This window comes from Tamandua tetradactyla, chromosome 3 (assembly GCF_023851605.1).
Source record: "Tamandua tetradactyla isolate mTamTet1 chromosome 3, mTamTet1.pri, whole genome shotgun sequence".
NCBI classification, from domain to species: Eukaryota; Metazoa; Chordata; class Mammalia; order Pilosa; family Myrmecophagidae; genus Tamandua; species Tamandua tetradactyla.
This window is the reverse complement of record NC_135329.1, coordinates 209,292,143-209,314,588: the sequence shown is the minus strand read 5'-3', so window position 1 is coordinate 209,314,588 and position 22,446 is coordinate 209,292,143. Positions and strand designations below refer to the sequence as shown.

Here is a 22,446-nt window from a genome sequence, read left to right as displayed (position 1 = left end):
GCCCTGAAAGTTGCCTTAAGAAATTTCCCAAGTTGAAAGCATCATACTGATGACAGACCTTTTAGGTATATACACAACTTTTAAAAACTTATTTTAATAATTTGGCTTCAGTTCTTACTTGAAAGCAGCTGACAAAACCCTGAGCTAAGAAACAGTACTTGCTTTGCTTCTACATTATTAGAAATGAGAACTGAATGTTAACGACATTTCAATAGAGGAGACACAAAGAATATAGGCTGGTTTTAAAATACCTTATCTCGTGCCTGTTTGGTATGTCATGCTTCTCAGTTTGCAGTTTATGGGCCAAAACTGAATGAAGATCTGACTTTTCCAGCAACTTGTTATCTATTAAAAAAAAGGGGGGGGGCGGGGAGGGGAGGGTGAAAAATAAGTTATTAAAACCTATATACACTTTAGAATACTTCAGTACTACTTTATATGTTATAAAGATTTGAACCAAAAAAATAACCAGAAGACAAGCCGGGTGGATCTCATTAATTCTTATTTGTGATCTACTGTAGCAAATGTACAAAATTCATGAACGTATACAATAAAAATGAGCCCTCTACTAAAGGCAGTCAAAACTGCTTTCTATTTCCAAGCTACTAGTTTGAACCTCAAGAGTGGGAGGAAAAAAAAAGAGAGAAGGAAAGAAACACACCAAACATAACGGAAAAGTGAAATGCTGTACACCTCTAAGAATACGGGAAAACTTTACCATAATTTGGTAAATTTAAAAAGAAGTTCATTGGGGCACCAGGAATACAAATAAGAATAAGATGGTCCCTGAATTCAAGAAGAGCAAATCTAATGAGGGTCAAGTATAAAAAGGTACAAAGAGTGATTCTCCAGTCATTTTCAGAGACAGTTCCACAGGTGTCGAAATGTGAGCCAGGTCTTAAAGGATGGTCCAGGCAGAAGGAAGAACAGACAGTTAATAGGTAATGTAGGGAAATTCATGTTGGAATCAATATATGAAAAGGGCAGGTTAGTGAGATTTTGTTGGTTTGTCCAGAGTGATGCCCCGATGAATCCCAGAGTGATTTGATCAGTGAATAAAAAAGTATTTGCAAAGTTCCCTTCAGGGAATGGTGAGAAAGGGGGAAAATCAACCTCCCCAAGTTGAATTCTTGATATTCTCACAAGCAGTGCAGACAACCAAAGCTATAGGCTGAGCCCCCAAACTTGGGGTCTGTTCATATGAAACTTAACCCCACAAAGGATAGGGTCAAGTCTACTTAAAATTAGGCCTACGAGTCACTCCCAAGAGAACCTCTTCTGTTGCTCAGATGTGGCCTCTCTCTCCAGCCAACACAACAAGCAAACACACCACCCTCCCCCTGTCTACATGGGACATGACTCCCAGGGGTGTGGACCTTCCTGGCAACGTGGGACAGAAATCCTAGAATGAGCTGATACTCAGCATCAAGGGATTGAGAAAACCTTCTCGACCAAAAGGGGAACAGCGAAATGAGGCAAAATAAAGTGTCAATGCTGAGAGATTTCAAACAGAGTAGAGAGGTTATCCTGGAGGTTATTCTTACGCATTAAATAGATATCACCTTGTTAGTTAAGATGTAATGGAGAGGCTGGAGGGAACTGCCTGAAAATGCAGAGCTGTGTTCCAGTAGCCATGTTTCCTGAAGATGATTGAATACTGATATAGTTTTCACAATGTGACTCTGTCTGATGCTCCTTTTATCTACATTATCAACAGACAAGTAAAACATATGGAATAAAAATAAATAATAGGGGGAACAAATGTTAAAATAAATTGAGATTGAAATTGACAGCAGTGATCAATGAAAGGGAGGAGTAAGGGGTATAGTATGTATGAACTTTTTTGTTTTCTTTTTATTTCTTTTTCTGAATAGATGCAAATGTTTCAAGAAATGATCATGATGAATATGCAACTATGTGACGATACTGTGAATTACTAATTATGTATGTTGAATGGAATGATCAAAAGTTAAGAATGTTTGTGTTTGGTGGTACTTTAAAAATTAAAAAAATAAAAATCCTTAAAAACCTTGAGCCCTCTAAACTCAGGGAGACAGATTTTGGGCTGCTAGGTTGTCTGCTCTCCTACTACATGCCTAATAATAAACTCTTTTTTCTCTTTGGAAAAAAAAAAAGGGCAGGTCAAGAAATTTAAACGTTTCCTTGCTGGCAAAAGTAAACTAATAGATTTTTTTTTTAATTTTTTAATTAATTAAAAAAAATTACAGGAAAGAAACACAAACATTCTTAATATGAGATCATTCCATTCTACATATATAACCAGTAATTCACAATATCATCACATAGTTGCATATTCATCATCATCATCATTTCTTAGACATTTGCATCAATTCAGAAAAAGAAATAAAAAGACAACAGAAAAATAAAGCGAAAACAGAAAAAAAAAAAACCATACACACCATACCCCTTACTCCTCCCTTTCATTGGTCACTAGCATTTCAAACTAAATTTATTTTAATATTTGCTTCCCCTATTTATTTTTATTCCATATGTTCTACTCATCTGTTGACAAGGTAGATAAAAGGAGCATAAGACACAAGGTTTTCACAATCACACAGTCACACTGTGAAAGCTACACTATTATACAATCATCATCAAGAAACATGGCTACTGGAACACAGCTCTACATTTTCAGGCAGTCCCCTCCAGCCTCTCCATTTCCTCTTGGATAACAAGGTGATATCTACTTAATGCGTAGAATAACCTCCAGGATAACCTCTCAACTCTGTTTGGAATCTCTCAGCCACTGACACTTTATTTTGTCTCATTTCACTGTTCCCCTTTTGGTCGAGAAGGTTTCCTCAATCCCTTGATGCTGAGTATCAGCTCATTCTAGGATTTCTGTACCATGTTGCCAGGAAGGTCCACACCCCTGGGAGTCACATTCCACGTAGACAGGGGGAGGTTGGTGAGTTTGCCTATGTTGGCTGGAGAGAGAGGCCACATCTGAGCAACAGAAGAGGTTCTCTTGGGAGTGACTCGTAGGCCTAATTTTAAGTAGACTTGACCCTATCCTTTGTGGGGTTAAGTTTCATATGAACAAACCCCAAGACTGGGAGCTCAGCCTACAGCTTTTGTTGTCCACACTGCTTGTGAGAATATCAAGAATTCAACTTGGGGAGGTTGAATTTTCCCCCGTTCTCACCATTCCCCTAAGGGGACTTTGCAAATACTTTTCCATTCACTGATCAAATCACTCTGGGATTCATCGGGGCATCACTCTGGACAAACCAACAAAATCTCATGTCCTACCAAGGTTCCACGTACTTATGTTGTTCAACCAAGCTATCTACATAAGTTATATTAGGAAATGCACTAGTCAAAATATAAATTTTGTGCCAAATAAACATTTTTTACTTTAGTCTCACACATAAGTTAAAATTTTAAAATATTAATTACCATCTGTTTTCAGCACCCTGCAGTAATGACATTCCTTTGTTCTTCTTCGCACAAAAACGTTTTTTAAATTTGTACATTTAGTCACTGTCATTACACACTCTAGGCAATCCTAGATTATACCATCTCAATCTTCATCGTCTTTCTTTCTGATTTCATTGTGCCCCCAGCCCTCCTCCCTCTATCATTCTCACATGCAGCTTCATTCAGTGTTTTAACATAATTGTATTATAGTTAGGTAGTATCGTGCTGTCCATTTCTGAGTTTGTACATTCAGTCCTGCTGCACAATCTGTATCCCTTCAGCTCCAACTACCCAATATCTTACCCTATTGCACAATCTGTATCCCTTCAGCTCCAACTACCCAATATTTTACCCTATTTCTATCTCCTGATGGTCTCTGTTACCAACGAAATTCTCCAAGTTTGTTCACTAATGTCAGTTCATATCAGTGAGACTACACAGTATTTGTCCTTTTGTTTCTGGCTAATCTCACTCAGCATAAGGTCCTTAAGGTCCACCCATGTTGTTACATACTTCACAACTGTATTCTGTCTTACAGCTGTATAATATTCCATCATAAGTATATACCAGTTTGTTTAGCCACCCATCTGTTGATGGACATTTTGGCTGTTTCCATCTCTTGGTAATTGTAAATAATACTGCTATAAACATTGGTGTGCAAATGTCCATTTGTGTCCTTGCCCTCATGTCCTTTGAGTAGAGACAGCATATAGATGGGTCCCATTCCCTAATCCATTCTGCCAGTCCATGCCCCCTGATTGGGACGCTTAATCCATCAACATCAGTGTTATTACTGCCCGGGCAGCACCCTCCTCTACCATTTTGCCTTTTGGCTTTTATATGTCCTTCTAATTTTCCTTCTTTTTACCTTTACTCATGGTCTTCCTTTCTACACTCTTCCCCACACCTCTCTCTTCTGCCTTCGTATCTGTCTCTAGTGCTCCCTTTAGTATTTCTTGCAGAGCTGGTCTCTTGGTCACAAATTCTCTCAGTGATTTTTTTCTCTGAAAATATTTTAATTTCTCCCTCATTTTTGAAGGACAGTTTTGCTGCATACAGAATTCTTGGTCAGCAGTTTTTCTCTTTTAATAATTTAAATATATCATCCCACTGTCTTCTTGCCTCCATGGTTTCTGTTGGGAAATCTATGCATAGTCTTTTTTTTTTTTTTTTTTTTAATTTTTTTTATTAATCAAAAAAAAGAAAAGAAATTAACACAACATTTAGAAATCATTCCATTCTACAAATGCACTCAGTAATTCTTAGTATCATCACATAGATGTATGATCATCATTTCTTAGTACATTTGCATCGATTTAGGAAAAGAACTAGCAAAACAGCAGAAAAAGATATAGAATGTTAATATAGAGAAGAGAATTAAAATAATAATACTAATAATATATATATATAAAAAGGAAAAAGAAAAAAAAACAAAAACAAAAGATACAAACACACACAAAAAAAACCATATTTCAGGTACAGCTTCATTCAGTGTTGCAACCTAGTTACATTACACTTAGGTATTATTGTGCTGTCCATTTTTGAGTTTTTGTATCTAGTCCTGTTGCACAGTCTGTATCCCTTCAGCTCCAATTACCCATTATCTTACCCTGTTTCTAACTCCTGCTGGTCTCTGTTACCAATGATATATTCCAAGCTGATTCTCGAATGTCGGTTCACATCAGTGGGACCTTACAGTATTTGTCCTTTAGTTTTGGGCTAGACTCACTCAGCATAATGTTCTCTAGGTCCATCCATGTTATTACATGCTTCATAAGTTTAGTCTGTCTTAAAGCTGCATAATATTCCATCGTAGGTATACGCCACAGTTTGTTTAGCCACTCGTCTGTTGATGAACATTTTGGCTGTTTCCATCTCTTTGCAATTGTAGATAATGCTGCTATAAACACTGGTGTGCAAATGTCCGTCTGTGTCTTTGCCCTTAAGTCCTTTGAGTAGATACCTAGCAGTGGTATTGCTGGGTCGTAATCCATTCTGCCATTCTATGTCTTTTGATTGGGAAATTCAGTCCATTAACTTTTAGTATTATTACTGTTTGGATAATATTTTCCTCTACCATTTTGGCTTTTGTATTATGTATATCATATCTGATTTTCCTTCTTTCTACACTTTACTCCATACCTCTCTCTTCTGTCTTTTCGTATCTGACTCTAGTGCTCCCTTTAGTATTTCTTGCAGAGCTGGTCTCTTGGTCACAAATTCTCTCAGTGACTTTTTGTCTATAAATGTTTTAATTTCTCCTTCATTTTTGAAGGACAATTTTGCTGGATATAGGAGTCTTGGTTGGCAGTTTTTCTCTTTTAGTAATTTAAATATATCATCCCACTGTCTTCTAGCTTCCATGGTTTCTGCTGAGAAATCTACACATAGTCTTATTGGGTTTCCCTTGTATGTGACAGATTGTTTTTCTCTTGCTGCTTTCAAGATCCTCTCTTTCTCTTTGACCTCTGACATTCTAACTAGTAAGTGTCTTGGAGAACGCCTATTTGGGTCTAATCTCTTTGGGGTGCGCTGCACTTCTTGGATCTGTAATTTTAGGTCTTTCATAAGAGTTGGGAAATTTTCAGTGATAATTTCTTCCATTAGTTTTTCTCCTCCTTTTCCCTTCTCTTCTCCTTCTGGGACACCCACAACACGTATATTTGTGCGCTTCATATTGTCATTCAGTTCCCTGATTCCCTGCTCAAGTTTTTCCATTCTTTTCCCTATAGTTTCTGTTTCTTTTTGGAATTCAGATGTTCCATCCTCCAGTTCACTAATTGTAGCTTCTGTTTCTTTAGATCTACCATTGTAGGTATCCATTGTTTTTTCCATTTTTTCTTCTTTGTTCTTCACTCCCATAAGTTCTGTGATTTGTTTTTTCAGATTTTCTATTTCTTCTTTTTGTTCAGCCCATGTCTTCTTCATGTCCTCCCTCAATTTATTGATTTGGTTTTTGAAGAGTTTTTCCATTTCTGTTCGTATATTCAGCATTAGTTGTTTCAGCTCCTGTATCTCATTTGAACTATTGGTTTGTTCCTTTGACTGGGCCATATCTTCAATTTTCCGAGCGTCATCCATTATTTTCTGCTGGTGTCTGGGCATTTGATCAGATTTCCCTGGGTGTGGGACCCAGCTGGTTGAAAGCTTTTTCTGTGAAATCTCTGGGCTCTGTTTTTCTTTTCCTGCCCAGTAGGTGGCGCTCGTGGCGCTCGTCTGTCTGCACGGCAGTCGGCCCGGGAAACCGCGCATGGAGGTGGGGGTCGCTGGCCGCTGCGGCTTGGGAGAGTGCCGGTCCTAATTGCCCAGCTGGCCCGAAACGCCAAGCGTGACGGGAGGGCCCCGCTATCCAACGTTCCCAGTCAGACCCGGGAGCCACGTGCGTGGAGGGGACCCCAGTCGCCAGCCCCCCGGCCGGGAAAACGCGCGCCCCTCGGGTATCTCACCGCAGTGGATTCTCCCTGCCCGTTCAGCCGTTCCAGAATGGGGTACGCTGTCTTTTTGGTCTCTGTCGTGGCTCCGGGAGCTGTTTCGTATTGTTTCTGTTTCTTTAGTTGCTTTTCTGGAGGAGGAACTAAGACCCACGCGTCTTACTAAGCCGCCATCTTCTCCGGAAGCCTATGCATAGTCTTATTGGGCTTCCCTTGCATGTAATGGATTGCTTTTCTCTTGCTGCTTTCAAGATTCTTTCTCTTTGACCTCTGACATTCTGATTAGTAAACGTCTTGAAGTACATCTATTTGGATCTATTCTCTTTGGGGTACGCTGAACTTCTTGGATCTATAATTTTAAGTTCTCATAGGAGTTGGGAAATTTTCAGTGATAATTCCCTCCATTAGTTTTTCTCCTTCCTTTCCCTTCTCTTCTCCTTCTGGGACACCCACAACACGTATATTCGTGTGCTTCATGTTGTCCTTCAATTCCCTGAGTCCCTGCTCATATTTTTCCATTTTTTCCCTATATTTTCTTTTTCTTGTCAGATTTCAGATGTTCCGTCCTCCAGTTCATTAATCCTATGTTCTGCCTCTTGAAATCTACCAATGTAGGTTTCCATTGTTTTTTTATCTCTTCTACTGGGCCTTTCATTCCCATATGTTCTGTGATTTGTTTTTTCAGACTTTCAATTTCTTCTTTTTGTTCATTCCTTGCCTTCTTTATATCCTCCCTCAATTCATTGATTTGGTTTTTGATGAGGTTTTCCATGTCTGTTCGTATATTCTGAATTAAATGTTTCAGCTCCTATATCTCATTTGAATTGTTGGTTTGTTCCTTTGATTGGGCGATATCTTCAATTTTCCCAGTGTGATTTGTTATTTTTTGCTGGGGTCTAGGCCTTTAATTACCTTAATTAGTTTATTCTGGAGATTGCTTTCACTTCTTTTACCTAGGGTTTTCTTGCTGGATGAATTTGTTGTCTCTCTGTTCTTTGACATTCAGTTCAGCTTTTTCTGGATCTCTAGCTTAGGTTTTGTTTAACAGAGGAGAATTTTTCAGTTCTTGTTTTGTTTCTTGTCCTGCTTGTAGGGTGCCTTTTTCCCCCCACCCTTAGGAGGGTATACGTAGGTATTATAGACCCAAGCTGGATTTTCCCAGACCAAATTGGCCTCCTATCCAGAGGAATGAATCACCTGTGTTGGTACAGACTTTCCTGTGAAGTCTCTGGGCTCTGTTTTTCTTATCCTGCCCAGTATGTGGTTCTTGTGTGCCGATAGGTTCCACCAGCATAAGATGATGCGGTATCTTTAATTTTGGCTGGGGGTGTGGTGGAGCTAGAGGAGGGGTTTTAGGCTTGTTTTAATGGCTTCAAACTACCAAGCCCTGGTGTCTAAATTCCTTGAGAGAGGGATTCCACCTGAGTTGGGCTTCACCCCTCCCTTGGGGAAGGCACAGGTTCCAGACAAGCTCTCAAAATGAGTTTCTGCCTATGCCTGGGGCAGTTGTAGCCTGAGGAGCCCTGATGTTGTACCCAAACACAGTCTAGCCTTTGTAGAAACACGGCCAAAAAACCTCTGTTTCCTTCTTTTTTTTTTTTTTTTTCTTTTTCCATCAGCCCTGCCCCCCTGGGGCCAGGGCAAAAATGAGCAACCTCCGGTTTGACCAGGTTCACCTGAGCTGGGGGCCTATTTTTAGTAGTCAGAATTTGTTAATTAATTCCACTACTGGCGTTTGGTTGTGCTCAGCCCCTGCTGCTGGTAAAGTCTTTCCTTTCCCCTCTGGGAAGCAGCTGTGGGGGAGGGGCGCCAGCTGCCGCAGCTTGGGGAACTCATGGTTCTGGGGGGGCTCTCAGCTGGGCCAGCTGGTCCAGACTGGGGTACGCTGTGTGTCTGGTCACTGACGTGGCCCCAGGAGATGTTCTGTATTGTTTCTGGTTATTTACTAGTTGTTCTGGAGGACGAACTAAAACGTGCACATTGCTAAGCCGCCATCTTGGCCTGGAAGTCTCAACCTAATAGATTTTAAAAGCAGGCAATTACATGGGCAAATTTGTATTTGTAGGAAGTCAAAGCTGATTGTGAGGTTCCTTGCTCAGGCAACTGGGAAGAAGACACCAATGTGCCACACAAAGAATAGAGGGGAGAGTTTAGGGAAAAAAATGAGTTCTTTCTGAAGATAAGAAACTTGACAGGAAACACAAGTGCAAATATTCAAAAGAAAAGTCAGGGCTAGAAAGAACATGTAGTTAGGAATGACAGACACACAGGAGGACAAAAAGATCAGCTGGTGATGGACACAAAGCAGAATAAGAAATTGATGGTGGAAACTTTGGTGAATAGCTACAATCAGAGGGGAATGCTATAAATCCTAAAAGTCCGAGGTTAGAATTGTTTTGGAACAAAATTTGGTTAGGGTTTATGCTGGTGACTTTTCTTGTCAGAAGAGGTTATCTTTACTCTTGAAGAGACTCTTGAGTCTCACTTCTCCTTGATATCTGAAAATGGAACTCCTGGGTAGAAACAAAAAAACTCTCTTCATCTATGAGTTGAATTAATTTGCTCAGACGAACAGGGAAATAGTTCTATGGCCAAGAGAAAGATTTCAAATTCAACAGTGTCAAACACGCATAATAAAATCTTCAAAACATCACACCAAAGTTGGATGCCTGGTGATAATTTCAGGTCTCTCAAAGAATCTGAGGTATTCAAGAAAGGTCTTCCTGTGATGGTTAATTTTACCTGTTAAAACAGAAATCTAGGTGTTGCTGTGAAGGCATATTATAATGTGGCTAACACAATCCGCTGAGGAGATTAACCCTTGATAACGTGGGTGGGCCTCAATCAGTTGAAGGTGTTAAGAGCAAACAGATTTCTTGAAGAAATTTTGCCTCAAGACTGCATCAACTCCTGCCTAAACTTCCAATCTGCCAGATTTCAGATTGCCAGCCCCCACAATCGTGAGCCAATTCCATAAAATGAAACTCTTAATCAATCAACCTACCTCCTATTGGTTCTGTTCTTCTAAAGAACCCTGACACTTCCCAGTTTCTTCTCACTAAAGAGAAGGATGGAGACAGAAGGGGGCACCCACATGGCCTCTTTCATCTTTCTCTGCAAGCTCTGAAGTAGAGACTGAGTTGATGGTCACAACTTGACTAGCCCGGGAAGGCTGGAATGAGGAATGGAATGTTCCACAGACAAACTGGAAATGATCTCCCAATGAAAACCCCAAAGCCTAGACAGAAGTCTATGACCTATGACAGGCAAAGGTTGTCTTGCTCTCCTGGCCCCTAGCTGCCTTCCATCCTCTTCTCTCCTAGCCCACAAAACCCACTATACACTACCCTAGAACTGCTCAATGATTGATGCACTCCCTCTCCAGGACTAGGGTCCTGTTTTTGAGATTTCTTCCACATCCTCTTGCCCCGTCAAGTTGACCATTTTCTAAATGCCAGAAAACACTCAATCTGTTTCTGAGCAATTCAAGGCACCTTACATTCATAGACTATAATGAAGATAACTTCCAAAGCACTTATGTACACAGCACTGCTCTTATGAAGCAGGCAGATCATGCTTCATCCTCATTTACAGTTTTTAAAAGGTTCCCAGGTGATTCTACTGCCGGAACAAGTTTTGAGAACCACTGATTCAGTACAAATCAGAATTCAATAAACAGTAACTATTACTTTGAACCCATCATCAGCAAAACTAGGGAGAGTTGTCATACTTCAAGGAACATATGGGACCACAGAACCGAAATGTAGCCCTTTCTTTCCCCTAATGTGACATGGTAAAACTAGGGAAGATTGGGGTAGAGTCAGGGAAATGCTCATCACAGCTTATCTGAGAGTATAAACTACTTCCTATAGGGAAGAAAACCAAATAGCGAAAGTGGTTGGGGAAGTCACGTCTTTCATACTGAAGGTTTTCACCTGCAGTAGCCTATTAAGTCCCAACCAAAAATTACATTAAGACCTAATGTACTAATAGAACACATGGTGGAGTGGAGCAAGAGGTCTGAGGAATCCAGGCTAAACGCTCCATTACACCCTAAAGTCGGTATTAATTCTGTGAATTAATGCTTAAAGTCAGTATCCGTTTCATTAGCACAATCGTCTAAGTGGGAAGTTGCTAGAGCCTTCTGTGTAACTGCACGGGCATTGTGTGCGCTGCCGGAACTTTACCATCACAAATATGAGTGGTGCCCGCCCGTAAAACCGGCACTATTTAGGAAGGGAAACACTCCACAATTCCCTCCAAGAATAAAGGGAAAGGAAAATAAGAAATCTGGAAAGGTGTGCGGGCAGCCGGAGGCACAAAGCAACCAGGGCGGCCGCAGAGGGCTCGGGCGGCGCGGGGGACTCCGCGGCCGTTTCCCGCTGGCACCCCACGTGGCCTAGGCGAGGCCCCCACAGCCCGCCCTGCTCCCGAGACCGCATGAGCACCACTCACACTGCAGGATGATCTCTTCGAATGCCTGCCTCTGCAACCGGTCCCGGCGCCTCAGCTCCTCCGAGATGTGGCTTTTCCAGCGGGGGAGGTCGGCGGCGCGGAGGCCCGACGACATGTCGCGCGCTGCCCGGGCGCCTCAGCGTCGCCAATCCGAACGGGGACCCGCAGCAGCAGCCTGCAGCATGAGAGAGCCAGCGCGCGCCGGAAGGCCGGCAGCCCAAAACCTCACCCCCACTCAGAGGCCGCCCCCGACGCCATCCGAGACGCTCTTCCGGCTCCTGCCGGAAATAGTTTTGGCGCAGGCCCGGAAGACCTCTCGCCTCACCCGACGTGCTACGTCATTATGCAGGCGACCGACGCTGGCGCAGGCCGGTTGGTGGTGACGCTACCTGGAGGTCGGCTGCTTTGGGGGCAGAGAGGCGGCCGCTGGGGGGCCTTTCGCGGCGCGCTGGAGACCTAACTTAGATCGGGAAGGAAACAGCAAAAAGGCCTCTTTCGCCGCCTTCCTCCGTTTCCTTTGCTGCTTGTCTCTTTGCGGTATTTTCTTTTTTAACCTGTTCCCCTTTTTAGAGTTTTCGTTTTATCAAACGGAAGTGGGGTCCAGTCCCTACACCATAGCTATGTGATCGTGGGAGAGTGACGCCCTCACTAAGGCTTAGTGTCCTCATCCTTAAAAAGGGAACAGTGATAATACCTACCTCATAGGGTTGTTATGAGGATAAAAGGAATAAACTGTGATGCAGTTAGCACCGTCTGTCGCATGTGGTAAGGCTAACTTGATCTGGATACCTGATGTGCCTCCACGGCTTAGCCCAAGTTCAGCTGCTTTAGCAGGAGTGCTCCACTGACCTTGGAAACAGGTTTGTCTGTAACTGAGAAATTAGCATTTAAAGGATGATTTTGATTACCGAATTATTATATAGATGTACGTTTTTGCTTTCTGGTATATTGCAGTAGACAGAGGGAAATGCCTGAAATATCTAAATTGTAGCCCAGCTGCCTTGATCTCAGATAATGATTTGTTTTCTGCCCCTCTGATTGTAAAAATCTTGTTAACTAACCTTCATTTCTACCCACTCATGTTTATTAATGAATTGTCTTTGGTCAACCCAGAACTAACCCACACCAAGTCCAGTTATCTTAATAACCGAGACCAGATCTAACCAATGGGCCCACCTAACATGCACAGTAACTTAGATTTTAACCTACAAGTTACCTATACCTCATTGTAATACTAAAAATCACACTCATCATCATATTAAAGCCCCCATTTTCTTACATATGTTCTGTGACTGAACATGTATGGAATCAATCTGCACATGCTCAACAATTAGATCACCTCTAGTATATCATCTGGGGCCACTGTGCTCATTATCCTAAACTCTGCCCATCTTTTAATTCTAGAAAGCTATTAAAATTATTACAGTTTGGCGAGACAGATTTTGGGCTGCTAGGCCATCTGATCTCCTGCTATGTCCCCAGCAAAACACTTTTCTCACTTTGAAACTTTTCTCACTTTGAAACCCAAATTGGTCCTTTGAGCACATTGGGTTAAAGAATCCACCACCTTTGTCCAGTAACATGTTTGCACTGGAGAAGTGAAATGCAAACAGGAGCTACAGAAATACATACAAATAAATACATCAGACATGGCGATGTTAATCATCAAACCCTAGAAATTATGTATTACCTAAATTAACCAAGTAGGACCTTAGAAAAGTTAAGATACAAACAAGCCTAGAAGAAGGGAAAGAACCGTTTTACAATAGATGTTGTAAAGGGGAGATGGAGAATGCAAGCTCCTGAGAAGATGGCTCCTGTCACGAAGCTTAGTACAATGGGAAAAAACATGAGTCTGAGAATCATCTCAGTTCCATCTGTATTTAACAAGTTTGTGAATTTACTGCAAGAAAGTGAAACTGAATAAAGGCCAGAGGCGAGGAAAGGAGTTTCAGAAACCACCTCTTCCAGTGTATCTCAAGTTGAGAGTGTGCAGGTTTGAAAGGATGTATGTCCCCTAGGAAAACCATGTTTTAATCTAAATCCTATTTCAAAAAGGCAGAATAATCCCTATTCAATACTGTATGTTTGAAACTGTAATCAGAACATCTCCCTGGAGATGTGATTTAATCAGGGGTGGTTGTTAAACTGGATTAGGTAATGACATGTCTCCACCCATTTGGGTGGGTCTTGATTAGTTTCTGGAGTCCTATAAAAGAGAACATTTTGGAGAATGAGAGCAATTCAGAGAGAGCAGAGAATGCTGCAGCACCATGAAGCAGAGAGTCCATCAACCAGTGCTTTGGAGATGAGGAAGGAAAACGCCTCCTCGGGAGCTTCATGAAACAGGAAGCCAGGAGAAGAAGCTAGTAAATGATTCTGTGTTCTCCATGTGCCCTTCCAGCCAAGAGAGAAACCGTGACTGTGTTAGCCATGTGCCTTCTCACTTGAGAGAGAAACCCTGAACTTCATCGGCCTTCTTGAACCAAGGTATCTTTCCCTGGATGCCTTTGATTGGACATATCTATAGACTTGTTTTAATTGGGACATTTTCTTGGCCTTAGAACTGTAAATCAGAAACTTATTAAATTCCGCCTTTTAAAAGCTATTCTGTTTCTGGTATATTGCATTCTGGCAGCTAGCAAACTAGAACAGAGACTAAGACCCATCAGAAACAGCTAAGTAAGCCTTTCCTCTCCCATGGAGCAGAGGAGGAAGTCAGGCTTCTAACAGCTATAAATGTATTTCATTGGCAGTCAGTACAGTAACCTGAAGTCATGGAAAGGACCCATGGGGATCAGAAATAGGAGTGACTTTCTGACACACACTGAAGAAACATGTTCTGAAAGTCACCAAGAATGGCAGGGGCACCAGCATCACATCTTGACAGTTAAGCATGTTAATTTTCCAGACAAGATTATGGTTAAAATACATTAACAACTTTTCAGAATCAGCAAGTCTACTTGTGGGAATTTATGCCAGGAAAACTTAGGTAAGTGTCCATATACAAAAAAGCTTGTTACAGCATCGTTAATAATAGTCACAAATTGGGAACAACCTCAATTTCCAACAACTAGAGATTGATTAAAAGATGTTCATAATAAAATATAAATATTTATTAATATTTATATACATAAAATATAAATCCAATTTGTGTAAAGTAAGTGTTTCCCTGGCTCTTCACAATGACTGTTTGTTGAATGGATGAACAAGAATACTAAGCTTGGTCTGGTCAGGCTCTCACTAACTCACCTTTATTTAGTGCACTTTCCAGCTACATTGACCTCTCCTTACTCCCTTCTATTCACCATGCTCTCTCCTACTACAGGGCCTTTGCATTTACTGTACTTCTGTCCAGCACACTTTTCTGATTTCTCCAAGTTAATTTCTATGAGTTCATTTTCAGCTCAGTTATCACCTCTTCATGGGATTTCTTCCTGACCTTCAAGACTAGGTCAGATCTCTCTATTACAAGTTCACCTCTCCTTTATAGCTACTTGTCTTAAGAAGTGCATGCATTTGTATCATTACTTAATTAAGCTCTGTCTCCCCACCCCCCACCCCGCCACTAGATGGTAAACTACACGAGTCAAGGGGCTGTGTCTAATTTTGCTCATCATTATACCCCAGCAAGAACATGAAATCTTTCTTATATTATGTGCTCAGTACATGTTTAATGAATGCAATATGTGAAAATACAAATAGTATAATCTCTGGGCAATGGCATTACTGTTGATTTCTTCTATATTTTCTGTTTCTCATATGCATTTCTAATTTTTATACATTGCACATTACTACTTATGTAAGAAAAAGTTGTAGAAATTAACACGTTTGTGGATAAAATCATTTATTCAGCAGGGTGCTAGACTCTGGGAGATATCTAATAAATGCAAATACTTCTACAGTCTTATAGGTCTTACAATCTTCTGAGTATTTTACATATACTAACTCACTTTATCTTTACAACAACCCTAAGCAGTAGGGTAACACAGCATCTTCATCCTCATTTCACAGATAAGGACTCTGCGGAACAGAGAGGTTAAATGACTTGCCCGAAGACACCTGACTAGTCAGTGGCTGGACCTGTATATTAGAATAGATATAGAATATGAGAAAATATTGCTGCCATATGTTAGAACTATTTTCCCTTCCCCCCTAGACTGAAAAACAAAGGGACGCCATTTTATAAAGTACTTTTCAAATGACTCATGAGATAGTAATAGCTCTGCAGGGTGTCGAACCAATACCATATTCTCATTCAGTAGAGCCACAAAATAGCAGCATGATAGTATTTTGATTAAACATTGTATACCATGAGATGTGGTTCTTTATTGAGTAATCAAGTTCACATTTTGTCCTTTGAAAGTTCTTACACCAAAACAGCAATTTGTTGAACTTCATCTACAAATTTGGATGTCCAGGCACTATGCCTTTGGGAGGCTAGTCCTGTTTGCTACCCTCCAAGTGTTCCCAAAGTGCTCCTAATTAGGAGGTGCCACTTAAGGACACAGCACCCTTCAGAGACGGGGCTCCAAGACTAGCCATTCCCTGTGGCTTGGGACTTCACATGCATGTCACCTTTTTGTCCTGAACTTCTTCTTTCCAATAAGGAACTATTTCTATCCCAAACTGCACACAGCATCTCAGTCTTACAAGCTACCGCACAGCCAAAGTTTCCTTGGAAATGTTTGCAGACCTCCCTTAATTTTGTCAAGCAGTGTGCATGGATAAATGGCACTTTCAACAACCGATGTAACCCCAGCACAGCCCTTGTTTTCCTGGAAATGTGGAACAGTACAGTCCAAGGAAAAATAGTCTAGCCTAAAAAGTGCAAAAGGTATCTTCAAAATGTTCAATTGCTACTTCTTTTCAGGTTCAGCCTTTAGAGTCACATTGAAGGCAGATTCAGGAGTGGCTTCTCTGGTATTTCCACATTACCCCTGAGATCTCCCAGTGTACCTGGGCCCCACCCTAGATCTTGGGGGCACACCACTGATCACACCCTGCTTGACAAAGTACCTCTACATCCTCTGCTTAACATAATTTTTCTTTCTTTTCCCCCTCCATCCAATTCTTTTTCTTTTCCTTACCTCTCTTACCTCAAGGCCCATCTCTCTTGTGTCTAACCCCCTACAAAAGTTTTCAACCATCCGCTATATCTTCCACCCATCCATCCATCCGTCTACTTTCCTTAGGCATGTGTGATGGAGGTGAGGGTAAGTGACCTTTATGATCTGGTAAGATGGGGTATGGGGATGGGGAAGTATCTAAAAGAGAATCAGATCTTTGACTCTTGCTAGTGAATCTTCTCTGCCTTATTAAGCTATAAGAATATCTTTCCCTTTTCAGGTCTTAACTTCTATTACAGAAGCCTTGCCCCTGCCCTGCATCCATTACCTTAACCTGAAAAGTCACCAGCGCCAGGAATTAGGGGAGAGAACAGGAGAGAAAGACAAACATTCATTCTCTTATGCAAGCAATAATTAAAGTAGGATATAGTTTACTGACTTGTAAGCTTGAGAGCCAATGGATTGATTTACAGTGGGAATTAGAATGACAAGCAGACTTAAGTAACATTCTTATATCAGCAGTGCTAATCCCTTGTAGAGGTTAAGATGATTTCAGCCACAGTAACAGGAATCTTAATTTGTGGCTTAAACCAAGGTACAGAAAATATGGCCTTTGGGCCCAATCCAGCTTGCCCCTTGTTTTTTGTTCAGCCCTTCAGCTAAAAATATATTAGCCTTTGGGGGAAAACAGTTGCTTAATTTTGCCTCAGCCTACAAAGCCTAAAATATTTACCATCTGATCCTTTACTAAAAAGTTTACTTTCTTCTGGTTAAACTGCAAGGGTTTATTATTATTATAGATGACAGGAAGTCCCAAGATAGAGTAGGCTTCAGAGTTGATGGATCCATCTCTCTGCTATGCCATTCTTAAAGTTGGCGTCAAATTTAGGCTAATGGCAAATGACGGTAGCCATTGTAGGCATCATGTCCCTTTCTGAAAATGACCCAAGGAAGTAGAGAGACCCTTTCTTTTTGTGATTCTCTCTTAGAAATGTGAAACTTCATATTTCTCACATCTCACTGGTCATAATAGGATCATCTGCTCATTCCTGGCAAAGGGAGAGGGCTCACTTTTAGACCAATCTGGTTTGCCCTTGGACTGGGGTGAGGTCAGCTTTTCCTGAGGCATGTGGCTAAGTGGGAGAGGGTTGAGTGCTAATGAGAGCCAGTCTTCAAAGATCCCCTTTGCCTCCAGAGAGTACCTCCCAGTATCAAAATGCTTGTATAGTTCCTTCTTGTATTGAATCTGGACTGGTTCTGTGTAACTTATAAAATGTGATGGAAGTATCACTGTGTAACTTTTGAGGCTAGGTTATAAAAAACCTTGAACAGGGCGGGCCATGGTGGCTCAGCAGGCAAGAATGCTTGCCTGCCATGCCTGAGGACCCGGGTTCGATTCCCGCTGCCTGCCCATGTAAAAGAAAAAAAAAAAAAGAAAGAAACCTTGAACCTTCTGTCTTGGCCTCTTGAAATACTTACTGTCTTTGTTGGCTAGGCTGCTATGACAAATACCACACAATGTGTTGACTTAAACAACAGGAATCTGTTGGCTCACAGCTTTGAGGCTAGAAGAGGTCCAAAATCAATATATCAGCTAGACTTGCTTTCTCCCAGAGTCTGTACATTCTCATGCTGGCTGCCAGCAATCCTTGAGGTTCCTTGGCTTGTGTCATCACTTGAAAGTGTCTTCTCTATACTTTTCTTCTGTGACCTCTGGGTTTCCTTATAAGGCCTCAAGTAATCTGGATTATGACCTATGCTGCTACAGTTGGCTACACCTTAACTATTAACATGCCCAAAGAGTTCTATTTATCATGGGTTCATACCCATGGGGACATGGATTAAGACTAAATATATGTGTTTTTTGCGTTACACAATTCAACCTACCATCCTTGCTCCATGCCAAGCCAGCCACCATGTACAAAGTGTAACTACTAGGAGACCACCATGCTATGAAGATGCCCAAGCTAGTTACGTGGAGAGGCTGTGTGTGCAAAGGGAAAGATGGATGGCCAGTTCCCAGCTGTTCCAGCCATCTCAACACAGGCACCAGACCTGTGAATATAGAGGCAATATGAGGTGTCCAGCTCAGTTTAGGGTTCAGGTGACCCCAGTTGCAGCCACCCTCTGACTGCAATTGCATGAGAAGGCTCAGGCAAGAGATGCCCAGCTGAGCCCAGTCAGGCACGGAATTGTGTGTTTAATGAATTGTTATTTTTAATATGGGGTGATTTGTAAGGCAGCAAAAGATAACCAGAACAATATCTGAACAAAATCGGGGTTCTCTCAGAAAGAAAAAAGCAGGGAATGGTCATTGCTAGTGTTGTCCCCTTTGGCCCAGTGGGGGAGTGTTCATTGAACGCCATGCTATTATTAGAAGACTATCCGAGGAAGGTGAAGATCTTAAAGAAAAAATAACTTCAGGTTTTAGAATGTGATACTTTTTTTTTCCACCGTAGGGATCAATTCACTTGTAAGGAGAGACCACTGGGGTGAAGGTATCTCTGAAATCGCTACAGAAAAACTCACTCTTTTCCTCCTATAATAATAATAAAGAAGACTAGTAGTAGCAGCTAGCATTTGTTGAACATGTACAATATGTCAGGCTACACACTTTATATTTATCACCTCATTTAATTCTCATTACACCACGGTGGTGTCGATGATGTTGTGGGCTCTGCTTTACAGGGACAGCATCACCTGGCCTCAGAACTGTAGACTTGTAAGCTAATAAATCCCCATTGTAAAATCCAGCCCAATTCTGGTATTTCGCATTTTGTCAACTTTAGCAAACTAAAACACCACGTCATAGGAGAAAGATAAGAAAGGAAGAAGCCCAGACTCTGAGGGAAATCCCAGGCAGAAAAGGGCTCTTCTTTCCCAGATCCTCTTCTGTTTCTACTACACGACTGGCCCTTTCTGGCCAATATCTCTTTGGATCAGTCATGGATTTGAAGCTGGGCCACATTGTCTCCCAGGGATCTCAGTGCAGAGAGCTGGACTTTAGCTCTTGGTTAATGGGAACTGCTTCCCCTCCTAGAGATGTGTAGGAGACAGCCAAAGACTTTCAGACAGGGAGGGGCATAGATGCCTGGACCCCTTGCATCTGAGCGGGACAATATCTGTCATGTGACTGACCTTCCAGAATGGAGGCTAGACTTCTAAAACTACAGCTTTGCTCAGCTTCTTTCCTCTGCTATCCTGCTACCCTCACTTCTAGGCTGATGCCTAGGGTGAGAGCATTTCTTCCAGAAATCCCAGAATCCCTAGTTCTGGGGAACCCAACCCAGTCAGCCCTAAAGCTCGTGGGATGAATCTTGAGGACGCTAGGTTGAATGAAATAAGCTACACACGAAAGAACAAATATTGTACAATTCCATTCAGAAATTGTATGCAAATTCATAGAAACAGAAAGTAGATTACAGGTTACCAGTGGCAGGGTTGTTGAGGGAAGGGAATGGGCAATTATTGCTTAATGGGTTCAAAGTTTCTGTTTAGGGTGCTGAAAAAGTTTGATAATGGATAGCAGTGATGGTAAACAATATTGTGAATGTAATTAATGTCACTGAATCGTACACTGGAAAATGGTTAAAGTGGGAAATTTTGTGTTGTATAGATAGTACCACAATAACAAGGAAAAGAAGAAGAAAACAGGAAGCTGACGTGGTTAGACATTTCTCCCCCAAGAATCCTACCTGTACACACGCTTATTTGCATGCAATACAGACTCTGTGGAGTTGATTCAGCGGTGCTAACCCCACATATTGACTCCTGAATAAACCACTGATTTCTCAAAAAAAAAAAAAAGGGAAGGAGACCTTCTTGGATAGAAGTTTCTGCCTTCAGTGAAGAAAAGCTGCCCATTTGCATGGGGTCCTCTGCTGTGCTGGAAAATTACTGAATTCATCAAAACTGCAAAACTCAGTCTTGAAACCTCCAGAGCTAGGTTTTTGACAATCACTTTTCTGATCCCTTTAGGAAATAGTTCCTGCCATAGCCCTCACTCAGCTCCAGGTTACCAGAGTGTCCTTGGGTCAGGTTATCAGGGGGTCTCACAGAGGATGTGAGAACCATGGGCAAGTCCGGCCTGAAATGAATTTTCTATTTTCACACCCGACCATAAGATGGAAGTATTGTAAAGGCCTGAAGGTGGAGACTGAGGGAGACTTTTCTTAGAATTTGAATCGTTTCCTGTGTAGCTGCTGTTCTGTGAAGACAGAAGTAACCTCCTCTTGTAGAGAAAATTAATTCTGAGAGGTAATTGATTTATTTTTTATGTAAAATGCTTAACCCACCTCCACATATCCTGGCAATATAACCAAACTCTTGACAAGGAGTTGAAAAGAAAAGGTTTGGAGACTGGGCGCGTAGTTTGGAGACTTGACTCTCCACTTTTCCTGTGCGATCTTTGCCAAGTGTCCCCACCACCCTGAACCTCAGTTTCATCCTCTATAAAATACACAGAAGACCCACCCCACAGAGTAGTGAGGGTCAGATAGAGAATGCATATGGCCGTGCATTTTTATTTAGCCCCAAAGCGCCCCTTCTAGGCTGACTAGTTCTAGATTAATCCCCAACTAGCAAGATCAGTATCACCTGGAGAGCTTGTTTAAAATGCATGTTCCTGGGTCCCTTCCTGCCCTGGACTCCCCTCCATCCCACCTCCCAACCACCCCCAGTCCCACCCCACCCCACCCCTTGAGCTACTGAATCACAGCCTCTGTGGGTGGGCCCAAAAACCTGCGTTTTTAAAACAAGCTCCTCAGGCAATTCTTATGTACACTTAAATTTGAGAAGCATAGGTCTAGTGGCCAGAACAGATTTTGTAAGTCATTAATAGGTTACGTTCAAGTTTGCTTGGAATGGCTTGCAGTTAAAATTTATTCTCCGTAACAAGCAGTATTTATATGCCATGTATTGGCAGAAAAGAATCGGAGCCTTGTTATATGCTGTCTACGCTTAGTAATTAAATTATGTAACTATTCTTCAAGTCACATTTAATCACATACACTCATGTCCAATTAAGATGATTTAAGAGGAACAATTGGACACTCTTTTCGCATTTATTCACCGAAAGTGGATTAAGAAAAAGATTAGAAAAGATGTGCAGTCGTTGTTAGGATCTAGGCAAATCTAGACTATTGCATCATGAGGTCTGATTTTTGTTTTGCTGCTTGGAGAGCTGATGCCAAGGTGCACAACAAATTCAATGGCAATAAAATGTATTTTGCCTGAACGAAGAGCAAAGGTTCACTTCAATTTAGCCTTCTGACTTCACTTACAATTTTTCATTCCAGCGCATAGAACATGCTGTGAAAAAGAAATCACAAAATGACATGAAACAACCCCTCTGTCATCTGGGAGTCTATATTTAGAATCACTTCTAAATGTTTCTGCACCACTGGAACTGTGGGAAAGATTTTCCTTTTCATTATGCAACGTTATGAGCCAAAACCAAAAATTTAAGACAGTTCGTTTTAATATTTTTTTGTGTGGGCACCATATTGTTGCATGATACAATGCCAACGGCAAGAAAGAATGGGTAAAAAACCTGTTGTCCATATGCTACAGATGAATAATAATTTGATGAGTAGAAACAAGGAAAGAATGAGCCTCAAAAAATAGGAAATCTCTGAAAGCCAGCATATCAGGGTGACAGTGACTGAAAGGAAACAGTTCTAATGAGATCCTCGTTGTCCTCGAAGGTTGGACTTTCAGAGCTCGATCGAGGAAGACCTTGAGAAAATCTTGCTGAAGCAGCTTGTGGGTGCAAAGAGTAAATGCCATTGCGTCTTACCCATGATTTTCACTTTCCGCTCATTTCTCCATTCTTCCCGATGACTCTGGGGCATATTTATTACCCTTCTCACAAATAGGAGTCAGAGAAGTTGCCTTAACTGATTAATGATAAAGTTGGGATTTGAACCCAGCCTCGGCGCCCAATCAACCCCCCCCCCCCCGACCCTGACCACCACCACTTTATCTGTTCGACCACTTTGCCTCTTTTGGGAATGAGTTGTGTGTGTAGCTCTTGGATCAGTTCTCCTCTG

The 22,446-nt window shown here is 41.6% G+C and overlaps 1 protein-coding gene across 3 annotated transcripts in view; it reads right to left on the bottom strand.

Moving 5' to 3' along the window:
• The window catches only part of ATG16L1 (autophagy related 16 like 1), a 70,823-nt gene extending 59,176 nt beyond the window's left edge, over positions 1-11,647 (bottom strand). Inside the window, exons 1-2 of one of the 3 annotated variants that reach the window (XM_077155448.1) lie at positions 11,328-11,647; positions 252-345 (exon numbers count right to left, since the gene is read on the bottom strand). In XM_077155448.1, the coding sequence (XP_077011563.1) occupies positions 252-345; positions 11,328-11,442 (209 nt within the window). In that variant the 5' untranslated portion in view covers positions 11,443-11,647. The remainder of the gene's footprint in view (positions 1-251; positions 346-11,327) is intronic. The other 2 variants (XM_077155449.1, XM_077155450.1) reach the window with 2 other exon arrangements.
• Between the last annotated feature and the right edge of the window lie 10,799 nt (positions 11,648-22,446).